The following is a 21,314-nucleotide window of genomic DNA, read 5'->3' as shown; positions in this document are numbered from 1 at the left end:
TGCTATGCTATGTCATTATAAGTGTCAATCATGAATATCGGTCGTCTGTCACGATTGCCATGTCATAAGCATAAAAATCTATCATGAAATCTTTTATGAGTCAAGTATAACTTGATAAGAAATCATGGTAACTCTATGAGATAAGATATCATAGAAATCCCATGAGACGACCTCTATGTAAGAACATGAATAATAATGCATGAATCTGTTTTATGTGAGCAAGCACATCATGAAGTTTTGAGTAAACTCGGTTATTGAAAAGGTAATGTTTTGCAAAAGCAAGTTCATGTTTATCATACATACATGTCATGTTTATCGTCTTGCATGCTTAATATATTATTAGTAGTTTAGGAGCTTTACTTGCTGAGCTTTGATAAATCTTACTGTGGTAGTCCCAACTATCATTCCCTCTGGAATGGTAGACAATGGTAGACATGGCGCTTTGATTAGATTTCTGTTTATCTGTAATTAAGGAGTTACAACTCCAGTACTATGTTTAGTTTTACAAACTGATTGGAACTATGATGCGACTTTTGGTTAGGTGATTATGAATGGAAAGTAAATATGTTTAAAAAAAATATCTTGTGTTTACTATGTATTACTAGACGCATGCTAGGTGTATTGTATTCTTAACTATCATGAACGGGGGTATGTAACCTTGTGTTACATGTCCCAAGCAGAGTTTGGGGGCGTCACAACTCTCTAGTTAAACAAATATCCCACAAAATCGAGCCATTAGAATGACAAAGAAAATAAAAAATAGCAACAAACCAGTCTGAAGTCAATCAAAAGATAGTCAAAAACACACTATTGAGGGCCCGATCACCACACCAACAACATAACTAATATGACTAGCAAAACTCTCCTAGCCCTTTCTAATGAACTTTCAAAGCCCTACACCATTAACCCACCGAACTTCAATAGAGCACCAATCCCCCAAACACTTCCATACTTCCAATCAATGACCTCCCTCAAAGCGTCTCCCCTTCTGATCGATATCTACATAGCCATTTTCCTAATAAAGCCTTATTAAAAGATTTTTATATTACAAACTCCCAACCCTCCAACTGAAATAGGAGAATGAACTTTGTTCCAATTAACAAGATGGAGTTTAGTTTCCTTTACCATACCACCCCATAAAAATGCACAAAACAACTTTTCAATACGGTTGGCCACCCCTGCAGGAATTGGAAACAACGGTAGAAAACAAGTGGGGAAATTAAAAAAAATGGTACAATTAATAAAAGTAAGTCTACCCCATTTAGATAAATATAGTCGCTGCCAACCAGTCAAAATTTTCTCAACTTTCTCGACTTTCCAACAACCCCATCCCAGATAGCAAGGCACCCCGCAAGAAGACCTAAATATTTCAGAGGTAAAGAAGCAAGTTTACTGCCCAACAAGCTTGCCAAGCTATTGATGTTACGCACTATTGCCACTAGAACCAACTCTAACTTTCCAAGGTTCACCTTAAGGCTCAAAACAACTTCAAAACATAATAACAAAACCCTTAAAGGCTTGAATCTAACCACAATCCACATCACAAAATATGAGGGTGTCATCTGTAAAAAGAAGATGCGAAAGAGTAATAGACCTATTAATGGTATTACCAGCCGAAAAACCTGAAAGGAACTCTCCCTAGCAACGGCCTCCACCATCTGACCCAATGCCTCTATAATAATGACAAAAAGGAAATGGGATAAAGGGTCCTCCAGTCTCAAACCATGCGATCCATGGAAAAAACTAGCAGGGTTACCGTTAACCAACATTGAGAATCGGGTAATAGAAACACAATGTCTAATCTACTAACACCACATTTCCCCAAAACCAAATCTCCCAAGCATGTAGAAAAGGAAGTTTCAATTCACATGATCAAATACATTTTCCATATCAAGCTTACAAAGAACAACATTAACACCCTCTATCAAATGATTGTCTAGGCATTCATTAGAAATGAGTATCGAATCAAGAATTTGTCTTCCCCAAACAAATGGATTTTGGAGCTTAGATATGATTTGCTCCATCACCTTAATCATAAGATTAGCAAGGACCTTCGATATTATCTTGTAAATCTAGCTCACAAGACTGATAGGTCGAAAATCATTTCACTTTGAAGCCCAAGTTTCTTGGAAATGAGAGCAATGAAAGCAGCATGAGGTTTTTCAAACTTATTAAAAAAAAAAAATACCCATCCAAACCAAGAGCTTTAACTTTGACCATCCCAATCCCACTAACCACCTAAAAATTCTCATCTTTATCAAACGGTCTCTCCAACCAACTCGCACTAAGAGGACCAAGAAAATAAAAAACCAGCTTATCAATTTTAGGATTTCAAGAAGCTAATTCGATGAGAAGATCTTCATAATAATGCACTATAAGATCCTAAATCTCAGGTGGAGATGAAATCACACAATCATCGGAGTGAAACGTCTTAATAGCATTTTTTTTATGTGAGTTGACCATTCTATGAAATAATTTAGTACATTTATCCCTCTTTTAGCCAAAGAGCCCTTTATTTTTGGCGCCAAGAGATTTCTTCCAACAATACTCTTAAATTCAGCAACCACAGATTTTTTTTTTTCTCAAAAATACCTCCATAGAAAGAACTTTATACTCCTCCCCAAATTTCAAATCCTGCAACTCCTCTATACAGATTAAACAGATCTTATCGTGTCACCCAATAACTAAACAGGTCAGATTCAAGTTTTAAGGTCTGATCCGTTTAATTCAATGAGTCGGTTCAAGTGTATCATCTTTAGGTGTACCTCCGAAGTCCGAATTCTCCTAACCAGGGAGATCCGATTCCCCTAACCAGGGAGATCCGATTCCCCTTTTAGCACCAAATAAGCCAGGACTGCAAGTCGGGCAACTCCTCTTTATACCAAACTGCGCAATACTTTCCCAAATGTGAACCTGAATCCATGTTGGTTGGTTTCCCCTTTTTCCTACTAGATTCCAAATAATTGTTTTTCTTCTACGCAAATTCACAACGAACCAAACATCATTTTCGCAATAGATGCTAGGATGGTTCGTTTTGGTGGAAGCAACACTCATGATCCATTTTTCAGCTTCATAATTTTATCTAAACAGCACCGAGGAAGGCAGTAAATTCTCAACAATTTACGAGTACTAAGATGAATAGAGAAATAGGCTTATAAAAAGCAAAAAAAAAAAAAGGCTTTCATAATAGATTAGACGAGCCCCTTCTACAAACATGATATTGTTCTCTTCAAAACTGATATAATTTGAATATAAACAGCAAACTATATTAGCAATACGTCTTAGAGTAACTAGAAAATATTTAGAACTTGTAGGTGCAGAATCCCTGTAAGCCCCATGCTTTTTGATCGGTCCGGTAAGCCCCATGCTACTCCCAGCAAACCCTATTAATCAAATTGAATCAGTCTCTTGGCTATGAACTCCCACTGGGAGCTGTCTTCTGTTGTTTCTTACCTGCCATGTCAAGTATCCCTAGTGTAAGAGGCCAACGACCCACAACTTGAAAAATACACATACAAATAAAGTGAAAATCGCATTAAATGTGTTGATCCCAAGTCTGTTTGCTTTTTATCTGTATGAAGTTTCGGGGTTCAGAAGTTGCTTTTATTCAATTTGGAGAAATGGTTATGACACTGCAAATAAGAGAGTTTGTGGCGGTTGATTGTGGATGCTAAATATGGTACTTCATGGGATGGGTGGGTGTTCTAATAAGGTGAATGGTTACCATGGACACTAAATATGATGCAAAAATACGAGGCGAAGAAAGATTTTTTTAGCTTTACCAGTTCTAAAATAGGCGATAGCTTTAAGATTTGTTTCAGGAATAATGATTCGTGTGAAAATTGGTCCCTAGAGGAAGCCTTTCCAAAATTATTTAGCAATCTCCATTCTAAAGATGCGTCTGTGACAAGTAATTTACATTTCTTTAATGGTTTTGAATTGTGGGATGCCTCTTTCATTAGTTTACAGCAATTTTGGGAGGTGGATTTCTTTACTTTCTTCTTTGATAAATTATTCTTTCAAGATGGGGGAGAGGTATAGAAGACAAGATTAGGTCAACACATTCTCTGACGGTGGAATATTTGAAGTCAGATCTTCCTATAATGTCATACTTCCACAGGCTAAACTTCATTTCCTTGGGAGTATTTGGAGAACTAAGCCAGGTGGCTTTTCTTCTTTGGATAGCTACCAGAGGAAAAATTCTCAATTTGGACAATTTTGAGGATGAGGCGTATATTGGTAATGAAAAATGCTATTCGTCATCCTAAAAGTCCCTACAAAGGATGACACTCAGATCATTATTTCCCATTGGTGATTGTTATAGGTGCCGAAAGAATGGAGAATCTGTTGATCATCTTTTGCTTCATTGAGAAGTGGCTAATGATTTGTAAAATCATTCAGTCTATTTGGAGTGCATTGAGGTCCCTAGAAGTGCAATGAATCTCATTGTGTTGGAAAGAACAGTGTGCCCGCCATCATTGTGAAGCTTCGTGGAAATTGACTTCATCTTGCCTAATGGGTGTAAATGGGAGAACAAAATGATAATATGATCTGTGTTTTGAAGATTGTGATAAATCAAAGAATATGTTAAATTTTTTTCCCTTAAAACCCTTTTATCTATGGGTGGTCACTCGTATTTCTGATACTAATCTTATCTATACGGATTTTCTGCTATTTCTTTTCGATGTTTAGTGTATATGTTGGGTACTCCCTAGGTATTTGAATTTCATCACTTTCTGAGATTGAATAAAATTTCACTTAAAAAGAAAAAGTAACTTGCATACCGAAACAAGTAAGAAATAAAATAAACATTTTTTGAAGTACTAAAGAAAATAAGCATACCATTTAGTAAGCTCGTGATGCTCTCCCAGGGTTCTGATCATCATTGGTTTTGTCCCCAAAGATGTCAGAATGACTAGTACGAGAATTGCCAAAGCCACCACTGTTACGGCTTGGTAGATTATCACCAAATCCACTAGAACGGCCTGAACCAAATCCACCAGATTGGTCTGAACTACTAAAATCACCAAAACCACCTGAACGACTAAACCCAGAACCACCAAAGTTCCCACCTTGAGATTTACGTGAGCCAGGGCCACCGAAGGAACCAAAACGTCCAGAACTAGGTCTACGATCTTGACCTGTTTTACCAAAAGAATCGCTATAGCCACTACTACGCCCAAATCCAGGACGCCCTTGACCGCTAGAATGGCCAAAACCACTATCACCAGATCTACGATCCCTCATGCCTCCAGTAAATCCAAATCTACCACCACCACCCATGTCACTTAGCATGTCCCTGCTTGCACCACCCTCCGTAGCAATTCTAGGTAGCTGATAACAACAGGTAATCATGCAATCAGCATAGGAACAAAGAAAGTCACAAAATGTGGAAACAGTCCCACATTGTAGATTTTACATGAGCAGTGCATGAGTTTGTCACAGAGAGAGAGAGAGAGAGCTGCTAAGTATCTATAAGAAGGTTGGCCAGACCAGGAGGATAGGATTCATATGTAGGAAAGGTGCCTGAGTATCTGGGAATGCATTTGTAGGATGAGCTGCTCATGGCTATTGCAGTCAGCAGTGTGTTTTCATGAATGCACTTTGTAGAATATGCACATTTATATCTAGGATCAAAAAATAGCTAGTTTGCTACTCTACTTGTTCAGAGTAAACTAGTAATTCAGATCGTTCATAAAATTCTAATCACAATACTCTCAGAAAACTAACTTTTCCATTTCTTTTAACTTTTTCCCATCAATATCATACAACATACTGCAAGTATTAAACACAGATCGTTCAAGTAAGATGATGCAAATGGAAAGGGAGATAAAACCTAACCTCTGTAAATTTGCATCCTACTTCTCGCTCTATAACTCTTACAGCCCTCATCTGGTCCTGTGTGTAAATAAGGATAGCACTTCCTTTCTTCCCAGCACGACCTGTTCGGCCTGATCGATGAACGAATATCTCCGAGTTGTTGGGAAGCTCATAATGTATAATCTAGGCAAAAGATGAGTTAATTGCGAGCAACAAAACAAATAGTTCCACCAGAAAAACTGCATCAATATAAAAATTCCACTTTCCCAAAGACAAAATCGTCTAATTTCAATCCACGGAGATCAAGAAGCACAATGCAAAATTCAGAGAAGAGGAGCCTAGTATTTGTAACACCCTTCCTCATATGGCCAGGAATGCTGCCAACTTCTTAAAATCATTAAAGCACCAAATGTAAAAGATTCTATAAAACAAAAATAAACCATACTTTATTATATACAAGAGTCATATGTATCACTTGTTAAATATTGTTCAAAGACATATGCTAATCACTTAAAAAAATAATAATAATAATTAAAAAAAAAAAAAAAACCTAAATCATAAATAGCTAGGCCTTCTCCTCTTTCTCCTTAAGCCAAGTCCTGTCCCACACCTTCATCCTCACATTTATTATCACCCAGGACACTTAACACAAAAAAAAAAAAAAACAAAAACAATGAGTTCAAATACTCAATAAGTAATACATCATGCAGCAAACATATCATACTTAATTCAGGCTTTTCCTTTAAACCATTATGCACAAACAATCATCGATTATTCTGTTACATAGAATCCATCAATCATTCATAAAATTTCCCCTTGTGCTAGTGGTTGATGATCATGATTCCACTTGAGACCCCGGATGAGATCCCATTAAAAGGAGATGGACATCACTAGTCACACATGTAGTGAGCGATCATTACATTACCATTTGCCCCATTATCCGTTAAACATTATCCATCAGCAGTCATCATTTATCATCATCAGTCATCAATCATTCAGTCAGTTTTCCTTTTCTTTCTCCATTCATTCAACAACAACAATAATAATAATAATTTTTTTTATTTGATAAGTAATAATAATAATTTTTTTATAAGTAACAGATTATATTAAATAAGATAGGCATAGCCCAAGTACCCATGGGGAACACTAATAATAATAATTACATACATATCATTGCATAGAAGAAGCATATAGTCAATATATGTTCACATGCTTTAATAATAAAAAATATATCAACAAGGCTATCAACGAATAGGCTTTAAATATAATAATAATTAAAACGTTGATAGGCTTTAAATATAATAATAATTAAAAACACACTTGGAGCAATGAGCCTTGCATTTATAAAGATATGTTCATAATCACGAAACTTAGATGTTAAGCAATTTCGAGTGTGCTCATATAATTTAGAAAACACGCATTTCAGAAGGCCTGATCATATATAATTACATAACTTATAAAAGACGTGGTCAAAGGCAGTAAGTTTAAGGCAGCTTGAAGTGTTCTGGTCTAACCTGGACAGTCACTCTATTCGCTTGCACTTCTGTCATTGACTGTAATGGGGCTAGTCTTCATTATTTGCATGTATCCATTTCTAGTTCCTAGTTGCTGTTAGGTGTATTACGTGTATACTTCCTGTGTACTTGAGCTATGCCTCTTTTCAATCAATAAAACTTTATTCTTACTTATCAAAAAAATTTCATGAATCTAAGTTCGAGCTAATGCCGTAAAGCTGCTGTAGTTTTGTGTTATTTACACTGGCAGTGAGTTTTCTTCACTTTCTTGGAGTTTTTGACGGTAGACATAGAGAAGGAAGTGGAAGGGTGAAGGGCAGCACCACAGGGATTGTTTTTCTCATGTATAGCAGTGGGGTGTGATGGAAAACGCTTGGTTTTCTCTCTGGCTTAAGGCTGGCAGCAGATTGGGGATCATTGAGGCTTGAAATCTAAAACTATGATTTGGTTCATTAAAGAAGGGAGGTGTGCAGCAAGGTATTTATAGAGTTTTTATCAAGGATTAGGACTCCTAGTTGTTCTAGATGTGTGGCAGCAGTGCTTTTCCTAGTTTGTTTGGAATTCCTTGGAGTATCTAATAAGACGGGCAGCAGGAGGGGCATTTTTAGTTGCTGAATTTTTGTTTCCCTAAAGTGGCGGGATTCCTAGAGTGTTTACGAGTCTCAGTTCGAGTGTTGTTCAATCCTTCATAGATTACACTTGATTTTTCAGTTGGATCAGGCCTCCTAGAGTGTTTAGGTTTTCTCAGATTGGCATATGTGGTGATAGGGTCCTCATCTGTCTAGGATTAGGATATTTAATGAGTTGGGGGCTTTCTTGGACTTTTACTGGCTGAAACAACCACTTTTCTAGGTGTTCCCTTATTAGAAATGTTTGTTGGAGGAGCTCAGAAGCCTTTTTGTCAACATGTTATTTCTTTGGACAATGGCTATAGATTTCAATGGGCTCAGTGTTCATGATTTCCTTGTATCTATTTCTTCATCTTCTTCTCAACTAGGCATCTTCTCTCATATAATTTGTACTTGGGCTCCATCTAGATCTCTATTAATAAAATTTTTCCTCATAAAAACAAATTGATTATCCTTTTATCCTTAATAATTTTTTCAAAACAACAATTCCAACACTAGAAATTTTATGTACTTTCGTCATACATGCATATACTGAAAAGGGGGGCTTGCTAAAGGAAATGTGGAGTCTATGATTGCCATTAAACAAACTGAAAAAGGAAAAGATAAGGTAACTGGCCAGACAATCATGTGAGAAAAATGAACAGAACAAAAGAAAACTTGCACTCTGCACAAGTATCAAGACAGTTTTTTTAAACTCAGCCAGACCAATCATTAGAACTACTTTAAGCATTATCCCATTTATGAGATACTCAAGGATGTACAGAATGGTGAAATTCATGAACCATCACTTTGCATTGAAATGTACAAAAAAAAAATTATAAACACAATAAAAGAACGAGACCAGGAATTTTGTTTCAGCTGCAATTTCTTCGAGGGGAAAGGAGGAAAACAGATTTATTATAGAAATGCAAAAAAAAAAAAAAAAAAAAAAGGTGCTGAACATACCGATTACAAACTAAGGAAGGGATAAATCTATTTTAACTAAGAAGGTACATGTAAATTAACAGCAAAGGGGGGTTTACGATCACAAAAAACTAGTTAACATGAAAAAGAAGAAGGAAGAATAAATCTACCAGATCAACATTAGGTATATCAAGGCCACGAGCTGCAACATCAGTGGCAACTAAAACATTAAAATTCCCATCTCGGAAACCTGCAAGTGTTCTTTCCCTCTGACTTTGTGAGATATCCCCATGCAAAGCTTCGCATTTGTAGTTTCTTGCCATTGCATATGCTAATCGATCTGCATCACGTTTTGTTTGAGTGAAAACAATACACTTTCCTCCTCTTGCATGCTCCTGAAAACAAATCTGATAGTGAGAATGCAAGCAATGAAATGATAAATAAATAGTTAATAACCACATAAAACAACCAGAGGGAAATTTTTTAATATAAGAAATCTAAAATTTATTAAAGAACTTGTGGAATCATACTGTTATCAAAGGCCCAATAACTGAAGCTTTTCCATGCATGTCTGATGCAATCGAGTACAGAGAAATTCCGTCAGCCAACTTTTGATCAGAATCTCCAACCTACAGAACACTTGAGCAGCTAATGAGCTTGTAACAAAATGCTACAATTCCGTGAATTAAATTTGAGGTGGCCATTTTAAACGAGAAACATTATAGATTAAACATTTCTATCACCTACTCCTATAATGACATTGACTACTACCAATAGAATCAAAACAAACTCACGAAAGTAACGATACAAGAAACCATAGAATCTGATCCATCAAGTAGACCTTTAATAAGTGGGAACAGAAAGAACCACATTGATAAATGGTAGTAATTTTTTAACCTTATTATCTGATGATTAAGGGCTCGATTGGACACTTGGAGTATATCAGAATTTTGTGAATAGTAGTGAAATGATTTTAGTTAAGATATTTATTGGGTTTTGGGAAATTAGAGAGAAAAATTTGAATAAAAATATTATAAAATTGATATTATTTTTGTGTTCAAGTTAAAAGAAGTTGTATTGGTTTTTGTGTTTTGTTTTTAATTTTGTAAAATTTGTAATAATTAGGTAATGATTAGATGAAAAAGTTGAAGATTTGAAATTGAAGTGTTTTGTTTTTTTAGTCATGTTTGGGAAGAAATTGTAAGAAGTTTTGAGAATTTCTCATCTCATTACCCAAACGTTCCCTAACTCAAATTAAGCTGCATACTCACCAGATCAATAGTAACTGGATCTTTTAGGTAATTTTGGGTGAGCTTTCTAATCCAAGATGGCATTGTTGCAGAGAACATCAAACTCTGACGATCCTGGGGCAGCCTCTCCAAGATTTTTTCAACATCGTCTTGAAAGCCTACTTGAAGCATCTGGTCAGCTTCATCGAGAACGACAAACTGAACTTCTGACAAGTTCAGAGCACCTCTGTTTAAAAGATCAATGATGCGACCAGGTGTGCCAACAGCTACATCAACACCATAATCAAGCTGCCTCATTTGACCTGAAATGGGAGCACCACCATAAACACAAATTGTATCCAAGCCTGGAGCGGACTCGGCAAATTCTTTCTCGACCTGGCGAGCAAGTTCTCGCGTGGGAGCCAAAACCAAGGCCAGAGGATTCCTGCCACGCCTGTGTGATTGAACATAAAGTGCGGATTGTTAATAAAAATGGAATTGCATTAGGCACCCAAACCTTTACCACTGATGAGAGGACGCATTTGTTGTTTAAAGTTCGAAAATGCAACATGGATATTTCTAGAATAGAAACGAAAGCAAGTGAAGCGAACCCATGTTTGGCATTGAACTGAATGATCTTATCCATAATGGGAATTCCAAAAGCAAGGGTTTTTCCCGTTCCCGTTCTAGCACGACCAATCATGTCACGCCCTTGCATTGCTGGTACCAGCACCGCCCTCTGCGCAGGAGAGAAAGCAAAGAAAGCACCACAAGGAATTAATAGTCAGTTTTGAGAAGGCTATACGTAGCAATTTACATGGCAAAGCGACGCTTGATGGTTATGACAAGGGTTACCAATTGAACACTCGGGGTGATGGGTCACGCAAGACGCAAACAAATAAACTAAGCTAAGAAAATACGATATTTTAAATTATTTACTTATATCTAGGGGAACCAAAAATAAGGAAGAAGAGAACAGGAGATAGCAGATTTGTGTATAAAACCTGAATGGGGAAGAGCTTGGTGATGCCTTTCTTGGCCAAAGCAGAGATAATCTCCGGCGAAATATCGAGCTTAGCAATCTCAAGTCCATCGTCGTTCCCCACCTTGGACGGGGAGGCTTCCTCGTAATCTTCTATGGCGGCGAACTCCGCTCGCGAGGGCAATGAGGCACTGAAATCCAAGGGCCCAGATTTGGCGTGGAAGCCCCTGGCTCTATGTAAGAAAGATATGACGCCATTTCCAGAAAGGAGATCAGGTAGTGATGTTGATGGGTAGTAACCATGGTATTGTTTAGGCAGGGTGGTCGCGATGGATTCGAAGGAAGAGCACGCGAAGGCGGCGAGATTTAGCCTGGAAATTGTCGAAGACGACCTTCTTATGATGATATTCATCATCCTATTCTTTTTCGTCTTGGTTCCAAGAGACTGTAGAGAGAGGGAGACTGATAGAGAGTGAGAGAGAGATATATTTGATATGTTTAGGGTTAGGGTTTTAGGCTGGGCTATCGGGAAGTGAGGGTTGGACAGTCGAGACAGCCAAGCGAAGCGAAGGGTTTATGACTTTGAGTGCGAGTATATGTTGGAAGATATTTATGGGATCAGGATCCTCTGTGCTAGGCTTTCAGGCCATCATGCCTGAAATGCCCTTTCAATTCTATATCGAGTTATCATGATGCAGCACCGAACCTTCGTAATTCTATCCCGAGTTAAGAATTGCTAGATTTATAAAAGATAAATGTTACCAGCTATCTAATTAATATGTAATTTATTATTTTTATATTTTTATTCAAACATATATATATATAAGTATTAATATATATATATATATTAAAGGCAAATTTTGATGCAGTCATCAATGTGTCTTCTAAAAAAATGGGTATTGGGGTGATTATAAGAGATGGAAGGGATGAGGTATTTGCTGCAGCTTCTATTATAAGAGAAGTTAACTATGGTGTCTTTGGGGTTGAGTGTTCCGCTATGTGGGAGGCTATGGCCCTATGTGAAGAGTCGGGAGTGAGAGAGGTCATAATTGAAGGGGGTGCAAAGGGTGTGATCGAAGGTGTGAAGATGGGAGAGAGGAATGATTCAAGTCTGGGTCATCTGGTGGAAGATCTGCAGCAGAAACTGAAGCTCTAACCAGAGTAGGAGATTGGATTTACTCAATAATAAGGTTGCTCATCAACTTGCAAAAGGGGCAGTACATGGGGTGAACGATTTGTATTGGATTGAGGAGGGCCCTGAGTGTATTACTAATCAATTGAGGATAGACAAAATGTATACTGATACAGTTACAATTTGAAATTGAATACAATGAGGTTTATTTAAAAAAATAAAAAAGTATTAATATAAAAAAATAAAAATGACAAATTAAATATTAATTAAATGAAGTTATGTGGTGTAAGATTTTTTATAAAAAATAAATAAATTGGCAATATTTGTTTTAATATGTTAGATGTATTTTATCATAAGTATTTTACAATTTGACATATCATATCAAATAATGTTAGTTTATAAATTTATTTTTGTAACATATTTTTCTAAATCGAGCATTTCTCTACCAAGTTATCATCGCTCTTGAAATTCTTAATTAAGTATCCATATTCAATAAATTGCATGATAAATATGATACATATCAACTAATAAAAATTTGGATGGTGCTAGTCGGCCACTGTTAGACATATCGCTAATGTCAAAAGAAAAAAAAAAATCATTTTCTTTTGAATATTTGTTTAACACTATAAGTGGAATCACACCATGACAAAAAAAGATAAAAATAGAGACTTGTACAATAAGTTTGTAAAGAAATATGAAAATAAATGTCACAAGTGTGGTCTGAAAGGATATTGGTCACGTACGTGTTGTACATCTAAACATTTGGTAGACCTATATTAAGCATCTATGAAGAAAAAAGAAAAATTACTCGAAATGAATTTTACCAATCACAAGAATCCAAAAGATCATTTAACTTATTTTGATAATCTAAATATGATGGTCCTAACTCATCTCAATATTTCTAGTTTCTTTATAGATCCAAGCATGGATAATAATATTTTAATTAGTGATGCATATAACCATAATAATTAATTTTATTTCTTTACTATAATTACATTATGTTTGAGTCGTTATCTTTTAATACATCATGTTAAGCTTTCTTTTGCATTAATAAAATTTTATACATATTTTTGTTTATAAGAAAACATGAATTCTATTGATGTATTGACCAATTCTAAGATGATTGATAAAGATATGTGTCTGGCAAACAGCTGTACAACACACAATTCTAGGATAAGAAAAATACTCAATATTTAATATTATATAGAACCAATGTCAATATAATAACTGAGTCATCGAACCTAATTGAAGGCTCTGGAAGAGCCAATTTCATTTTGTCAAAATTAACAAAATTTTGTATTGACAATGTTTTGTATTCTTTGAAGTCTAGAAGAAATTTATTAAGTTTTATAGATATTCGTCGTAATGGTTATTATGTTGAAACCACCAATGAAGGCAGTGATGAATATCTTTACATTACAATAATAAATTTGGGCCAAAAACTCATATTAGAAAAACTGCCAACTTTTTCTTCTGGGTTATGCTATATAATATTGAAAACAATTGAATCACATATTGTAATGCACCAGAAGTGTTATGATCCAAAGATCTTTATGCTTTGGCATGATTGTCTTGGTTATCAGGGATCAATCATGATGCGTCAAATAATTGAGAATTAATATGGACATCTCTTAAAGAATTAGAAGATTCTTTTACCAAGTGATTCTCAATGTGTGGCATGTTTCAAATGAAAGCTAATTGCCAGACCATCCACTTCCAAGATAATTATTGAATCTCCATCATTTTTACAAAAAATCCATGGAGATATATGTGGTCCTATACATCCACCATGTGGGTCATTTAGATATTTTATGATTTTAATAGATGCATCAACTAGATGATTACATATTTGTCTATTTTCTGCTCTAAATGTTGTATTTGCTAGACTTCTTGTACAAATTAATAGATTATGGACTCAATTTCCTGATTATTTAATTCAGTTATTCGATTGGATAATGTAGAAGAATTTATATCTAAAACTTTTTATGATTATTGCATATTAGGTTGGATTAATTTTGAAGATCTTGTTGCCCATACACATACATAGAATGGTTTAGCTGAGTCATTTATTAAATGTCTGTAATTAATTACTCAACCATTACTTCTGAAAATAAAACTACATCTCTCTACTTAGGAACATACAATTTTGCATGCTGTATCATTGGTTTGAATAAAACCAACTGCTTATAACAAATATTCTCTATTGCAACTTACATTTGGCCAACCACCAAATATTTTTCTTAAAGCTTTGTTACTCATCATTTCACATACTACACTTATTTTTTTTTTTTTTTGTTCTATTTTTCCTAAACTAATTAAGTTTTTATACACATAATTTATACACCACGTATTTGGTAAGGGAAAAAAAATAAGAAAATTAAAAATTTATGTGTGTTGTGTGGTATGGGGATGATGAGTATAATTTTTCTTTTTGATATTCGTACTTTTGGTTGTGCTGTGTATATTCCAATTGCATCTCCACAACGCACTAAGATGAGTCCTCAACGTAGACTTGAAACTTGTGTTGATCTTGATTCTCCCTCTATCATTAGATATCTTAAACTTTTAACTTAAGATGTTCTTAAGGTTCGTTTTGAAAATTATTGTTTTGATGAAATAGTCTTCCCACCATAAGGGGGAGAAAAGTTGACAGAATCACAAAAGCAAATAACATTGAACACTTTGATACTATCTCATCTTGATTCTCGTATAAATCAATGTGAACTGGAAGTTCAAAAGATCATTCATTTGCAAACTATTGAAAATCAATTACCAGATACTTTTACTGATAATAAGAAAATAGTGAAGTATCATATTCCAGCTGTTAATACTCTATAACATAGATTGATGTCTCGGTAGTACAATCATATAATGCAACAGTTACTAAGTCTAAAACACATATGAAATTTGGAAGACTTATTGGTGCAAATGATAAGACTCACTGGAAGAGAAAATCACAAATAAAAGAAAATCGATGCTCCTGAAGAGATTGTACCCATGAAATAGGCAACAAGAATAGAATCCCTTGAAGATGAATCTCTTGAAGAGTTGTCTCCGGAAGAGGAAAAGTTAACTAAAAGTAACGAGATCACAATACATTAGGTAAGTACAAGAGAATAATTTGATAGAAATAAAATTATTGTCAAAAACATATTTTCATTTGAAGTTGTTCTTAATATCACTAGAAGTAATGAAGAAAATGAACAAAAAATCGTTGAAAAATGTTGATGCATAAATGATTGGCCAAGATGAAAAAAAGCAATTCATGCACAATTGATGTCACTAGCAAAATGTGAATTATTTGAATTTGTAGTCCAAACACCTAAAGGTGTAATGTCTCTTGGATATAAGTGAGTATTCGTACGTAAATGTAATGAGAAAAATAAAATTGTGAGATACAAAGCACGACTTGTTGCATAAGGTTTCTCGCAGAAACCTAGTATTGATTATGAAGAAATGTATTCCCCCGTAATGGATGCAATTACATTAAGATTTTTTATTAGTTTGGTAGTCACAAATAGTTGGATATGAGTTTAATGGATATTGTTATAACATACTTATGTGGATCACTAGATAATGATATTTCTATAAAAATCCTTAAAGGATATAAAATGCCTGAATCATATAATTTAAAATCCCAAATTTTATATTCTATCAAGCTATAAAATATGGATTAAAACAATCCAGATGCATGTGGTAAAATCATCTTGGTGAATGTTTAATAAAAGAAAAATTTGAGCATAATTCAATTTGTCCATATGTTTTCATAAAAAAGTCAAATTTTGAATTTGCTATTATTGTGGTATATGTAGATAATTTAAATCTTGTTATAACTCCAGAAGAGTTCATAAAATCTATAAATTATTTAAAAAATGAGTTTGAAATGAAAAAATTTAGGAAAATAAGATTTTATCTTGGTTTGCAAATTAAGTACTTTTCAAATTGAGTTCTTGTCTATTAGTCAACATATACATAAAAAATCTTAAAACACTTTTACATAGACAAAGCTCATCCTTTGAGTACTCCAATGGTTGTTAGATCACTAGATGTGAAAAATGACTCATTTTGCCCTCGAGAAGATGATAAAGAAATTCTTGATCCTGAAGTACAATATCAAAGTACAATTGGTGCTTTAATGTATCAAGCAAATTGCACACGATAGATATTTTTTTTTTCAGTTAACTTACTAGTAAGATATAATTCTGTACCAACTCGAATGCACTAGAATGGTGTCAAACATATTCTACACTATTTTTGTGGAACAATTGTGCAATGACCCGGCCCAATAATTCTAATATCGGAACATTGACAATTTTTATTGAGTCTAAATTATATTTAATAAGCAATATTGGTTAAACCCACAAACGATAAATTATTTAGGTTGATTAGGAATTTTAATTAGGCTCAATAACTATTTTAAATCTCATTTATTATTTATTGAACAAGTTAGAATCTTTTTAAAATTTAAAGATCGACCATTAGAAATTTACTTTAACTTAAAGTCATCACTGCTTAAGTCTCCTACGTAGTCTCAGTCACCGCTAATCCTACATTGAATGAACTACTTGATTATGTTTTTAAATTCAAACTCTCTTCTTAGATAATCACGACTGAGTGTTCCGAAGAATTGTTTCACTACATATATTAACCGAGTCCAACTCAAACTCGTCAGCACCCTCTCCCAAATCTATCTATAAATATCTCTCTTCCAGGTGTTATTTAGAAAAAAAACATAAACGTTCATAAGTGCAACAGTCAAACCCAAGATATCCAATCCAGCACCGTATTCAATTTTGTGTTAGAATTTTAGTAAATAACACTACAAGGTAAGTAGTTTGATCATAAATTAGGATTAACATATACGTTAGCTAGTTATAAATATTATTATTAAAGTCAGTTATTTGGAACACAGTGTTTATGTACCACACATGTCATGATATCTGCAAACACGTCGTTCTTCAGGTTTGATTACACATATTATAATTATGTATATATTATGCTTCTCATGCATCTCACGTTGCATAAGACTCATAAGCTTTCGTAAGATCAAGTGTAAGATAAGTTCAGAACAATTAATCAGATGATCATTCAAATGCATGGTACCAATGCAATTTATGGGTGGACGTGCAAACGACGGACGTAAGCGTGGTCCATCATTATATGCTAGAATACTATTAGCAGCTCCCCTTGCGGTCGAGGGATGTGGGGTCGGTGCACAACCTTGCACACAGGGTTAAGTGTATGGGTTAGTATGATAAGTCAGATAAGTTATGCATGTCATAAGCAAACCTATGAATGATTATAATTTTAAGTTCTCAACATAAAATATTTTATAAAAAAAAAACCTTATATTAAGTATGTTTACGTTATAATGAGTTTCTTACTAAGTCATCGACTCATTTTAACTGTTTTATATTTTTAAACCACCCTATGTCAGAATATTTATGAAGGTATAGCTGCAGGACGATACTTCGTCTAGGGAGGCATGACAATGACCTAGATCATATATAGAGATTTTAAGTTATGATTTTTATGACATGAATTCTAAGAAATTTTACTAAATGCTTACACGCAATCTCATTTATGATTTCTGTATTTTAATACAAAACAACTCTATTTATTATAAGAAATCTTTGTACTTAGCATTTCTTTTAGAAAAAAAAAACTATATATATATTAAGTTAGATTAGTAGTAGTATTCCAGCTTTCCCGGAAATTTCTAAAAATGGTTTTATTCTTAAACCTGAGGAGTTGAGTGTTATAATATGTGATTGTTTTATCCAAAATGATCAAATCCTCAATTAGTTGATTATGCAGATTTGGGTTACCTTTTCGATCCACATAAAAGAAGATCACAAACAGGATACCTGTTCAGTTGTGGAGATACAACTATTTAATGGAGATCTGTCAAGTAAACATTAGTTGCCATTTTTTTCAACCACTCAGAGATTATTGCAATTCATGAAGTAAGCTAAGAATGTATTTGGTTATGATCAGTAATTCAATACATTCAAGATAAATATGGATTATCCACAATCAAAGATAACCCAACAACAATATATGTAGATAATGTTGCTTGTATCACACAAATCAAATGAGACTATATCAAAGGTGATAGAACCAAATATATTTCACCAAAATGTTTTTATACATGAGTTTTAGAAGAACGGTGATATTGATGTCAAACAAATATAATCATGTGACAATTTCACGGATTTATTTAATAAAACATTACCAATTACAACACTTAAAAGTTGGTACACAACATTGAAATGCATCAACTAAAAAATCTTTCATTGTAAACTACTGAAACTCTATATATTTTTGAGGGGGAGAAAATGATCATACGGATTGTACTCTTTTTCCTTCACTAAGATTTTTTCCCATTGGATTTTCCTTTGCAAGGTTTTAACGAGACAATCCTAAAGCATTGCAAGGTACACAAGAATATTATACTATTTTTCCTACGCTGTTGGTTTTTTCCCCATCGGGTTTTTCCTTGACAAGATTTTAACGATGCATGTTCTTTATGTATGGTAATCTAAAGGGGAGTATTATAAATGCATACATGAATTTGGTGAATGACCATTTGGTTTCCACCTTTTAGAATTCTAGCCTATTCATGTACCGACTCTTAAAATTCTCATTTATGTACCAATTCTTGGAATTCCTAAATTCATCAATGTATCTCATTAATTCATGTATCATCCCTTCATATTCATTACCCTCTTATGCCTATAAAAGAGTATCTTGAGAATCATTTGTAGAACATAAGAAATTTAAAGAGAATGATATTGAGCTCCTGAAGAGCTAAGTTTACATTGTTATATTCCAATTTTTTTGCTACTTCTCTTTAGTTTTATAACACATAAGAATTTTGTAGTCACATTTTTGTTACATTTGATGTGGCATACCAAGTGGCTAGAAGTAAGAATTCTTAGTTCTTCTACTTATCATTTTTACACAACACATTTATTGAGGAAAAAAAGTAAAAAGACAAAAAATAAATAAAAGCTGGTATATGGTGTAAGAATGATGAGTAGAATTTTTTTAATAATAATATTTTGAAAATAAAATTATATAAATAATCTAAAAACTATTAAAAAAATCTAGAGAGGGAGAGAGATTTGGAATATTTTTTTTTAAAAAAATTAAGAAATATGTGACGACCCTTGACTCACCTAGGTTGCTTTAGGTGCCTGGGAATTTGAGTCATCTTAAATTGCATTCTCTCCTCCTTCTGATTGTTTTCATAGATATAATAGAGTATTTACCTTCGGAGCCACCATCAAAACTGATACCAAGGTTAATTTATTTCTGCTCGATCCAGATGAAGACGACGACCACAAAATTATAAGATCAACAAGAAATTGATGAGAATAAGTTTTCATCCCCTTACAATCCATTCAATAAGAAGCTCATTGTAAAGAGTCCGAGTAAGATAATGCATGAGGCTGGATTTTACCCGGCCCATAATGAAAATCCAGTTATTCGGACACCCGAATTGGATAACCGGGCCGAATGGTGGGTAATTAGATCTGCTATTCACCTTACACTCGACTTGGATACAGATTCAATTAGCTAATATTGAGTATCCAGGTTTTTTTTATTGAAGAAAATTAAAATTAGAAAATACATAATATTCACTTAAAAAGCACAACAAAATATCCCATTAATCTCTCATTGATTCATATTTTGGACAAAAATAAAAAATAAAAAAACAGAGGAACTCAAATAACTCAATTAAAAGTTAAGGACACTTTGAAGATCTAGAAATCTAGTTTATGTACATTGAACTATGAGGCATTGAGGATCGGCTGAAAAAGAAGAAGAGATGGGGCACCTGAAAAGGGATTGAGAAAATTCATTTTAAAAGAGCCAAAAAATAGACATAAAAAAGGACTCAAATGTCCCACGTAAAAAGGGCCATAGACATATAAGCCCAAAATTGGATGGAGAAAATTGAATATCCAATTGTGTTGATAACTGATGTGATCTTGATTCAAAAGGGAAAGCAAACACGAGTATTTGGATCTGGATTTATACTCGGATGCCAATATGATTATCCTGAACAATGCTAGCCACAAGGAATCAAAAGACTTAAAAGAAATATGATGTAACACAAGGAGTCAAGGACCAATGGAGGTTTGCTCAACAATGCCACCAGCAATTTTGACGCTTTGTCCAAAGTTAGACTCACTCATTAGGACTAGGAGCTCCTCGCACAAATCAAGGAAAATGGTCCATACACACTTCTCATTATGGAATTCGCTGCAGCAAGAATTATTTGATGGAAATGGTGGCCGAAATTTAGAGACCTACACAATCATGTTTAAAGCATTGACCAAGGAGCTTGACGAAGCCAATGAGATAATGTAATAGATGAAACTAACAAGAATGAAATTGGAAAGTAAAATATGTTTGTATTTTTGAAAGTTAGTCACTTTACAAATGAAATACACCTGCCTTTTATATACAAAGAAATGAGTGGGAAATTAATTTTAAACTAAACTTCTAATAACTCTAATACGCCCCCTTCAAGTTGGACCATGATTCATGAATGTTGATGATCCCCAGCTTGGAGAGTAAGGCAGAATACAGAGGGTATGCAAGTGGTTTTGTAAAACAATCAGCAAGCTGATGCTGTAAGGAAACATGAAATGGATGAATGACGCCAACTTGAATTTTGTCACAAACAAAGTGGCAATCGATCTCTATATAATTAGGGAATGTTTGGGGAATGAGATGAGATGTGAATTTTGTGAATAATAGTAAGATAGTTTGTGAATAATAATAAGATAGTTTGAGATAAATATTTATTGTATTTTGAGAAAGGAGAAACAAGAGGTAAATAAAAAATATTATAAAAATAAAATATTGTTAGAATGTTATTTTTTAATATTATTTTTGTTTTGAGATTTGAAAATTTTGATTTTTTTTTTTAAAACATACTACATTCATTAATAACGGACATTACAACTTTGACTTGAAACATACATAACAAGCCAACTACAACATTAATAGCTCCTTAGTACACAACTGTGACTGACATGGTCTAGTCCATGTTGCAAACCTCTACAGACCACCGTTTGAGCGACAACACAA

General features: G+C 34.1%; 1 protein-coding gene across 2 annotated transcripts; it reads right to left on the bottom strand.

Annotated features, from left to right (window-relative positions):
- Positions 1–3,152: 3,152 nt before the first annotated feature.
- On the bottom strand, positions 3,153–11,678 carry LOC121246697 (DEAD-box ATP-dependent RNA helicase 53, mitochondrial-like). 2 transcript variants are annotated; one of them, XM_041144932.1, is made up of 10 exons: positions 11,100–11,678; positions 10,707–10,834; positions 10,138–10,549; positions 9,397–9,495; positions 9,037–9,261; positions 5,842–6,003; positions 5,073–5,334; positions 4,843–4,985; positions 3,383–3,453; positions 3,153–3,352 (listed from the first exon to the last, which is right to left on the bottom strand). In XM_041144932.1, the coding sequence occupies exons 1-8, from the start codon at positions 11,490–11,492 to the stop codon at positions 4,846–4,848; spliced, it is 1,821 nt and encodes a 606-aa protein (XP_041000866.1). In that variant the 5' UTR covers positions 11,493–11,678; the 3' UTR covers positions 3,153–3,352; positions 3,383–3,453; positions 4,843–4,845. The 2 variants fall into 2 exon arrangements, with proteins under 2 accessions (XP_041000866.1, XP_041000865.1); XM_041144931.1 differs by having other exon boundaries at positions 4,843–5,334.
- Positions 11,679–21,314: the final 9,636 nt, after the last annotated feature.

Source organism: Juglans microcarpa x Juglans regia, chromosome 1S, assembly GCF_004785595.1.
Source record: "Juglans microcarpa x Juglans regia isolate MS1-56 chromosome 1S, Jm3101_v1.0, whole genome shotgun sequence".
In the NCBI taxonomy this organism is placed as follows: domain Eukaryota; kingdom Viridiplantae; phylum Streptophyta; class Magnoliopsida; order Fagales; family Juglandaceae; genus Juglans; species Juglans microcarpa x Juglans regia.
This window is presented reverse-complemented; position numbering and strand designations above follow the sequence as displayed.

Bases quoted from the DNA above. Each gene is read 5' to 3' on its own strand.
- LOC121246697 (XM_041144931.1), bottom strand. From the start codon at position 11,492: ATGATGAATATCATCATAAGAAGGTCGTCTTCGACAATTTCCAGGCTA. The intron at 10,550-10,706 runs GTTCGCTTCACT...TCAATCACACAG, and splicing joins CAGTTCAATGCCAAACATGG to GCGTGGCAGGAATCCTCTGG. The intron at 5,335-5,841 runs GTTAGGTTTTAT...TGTTGTTATCAG, and splicing joins TAGGATGCAAATTTACAGAG to CTACCTAGAATTGCTACGGA.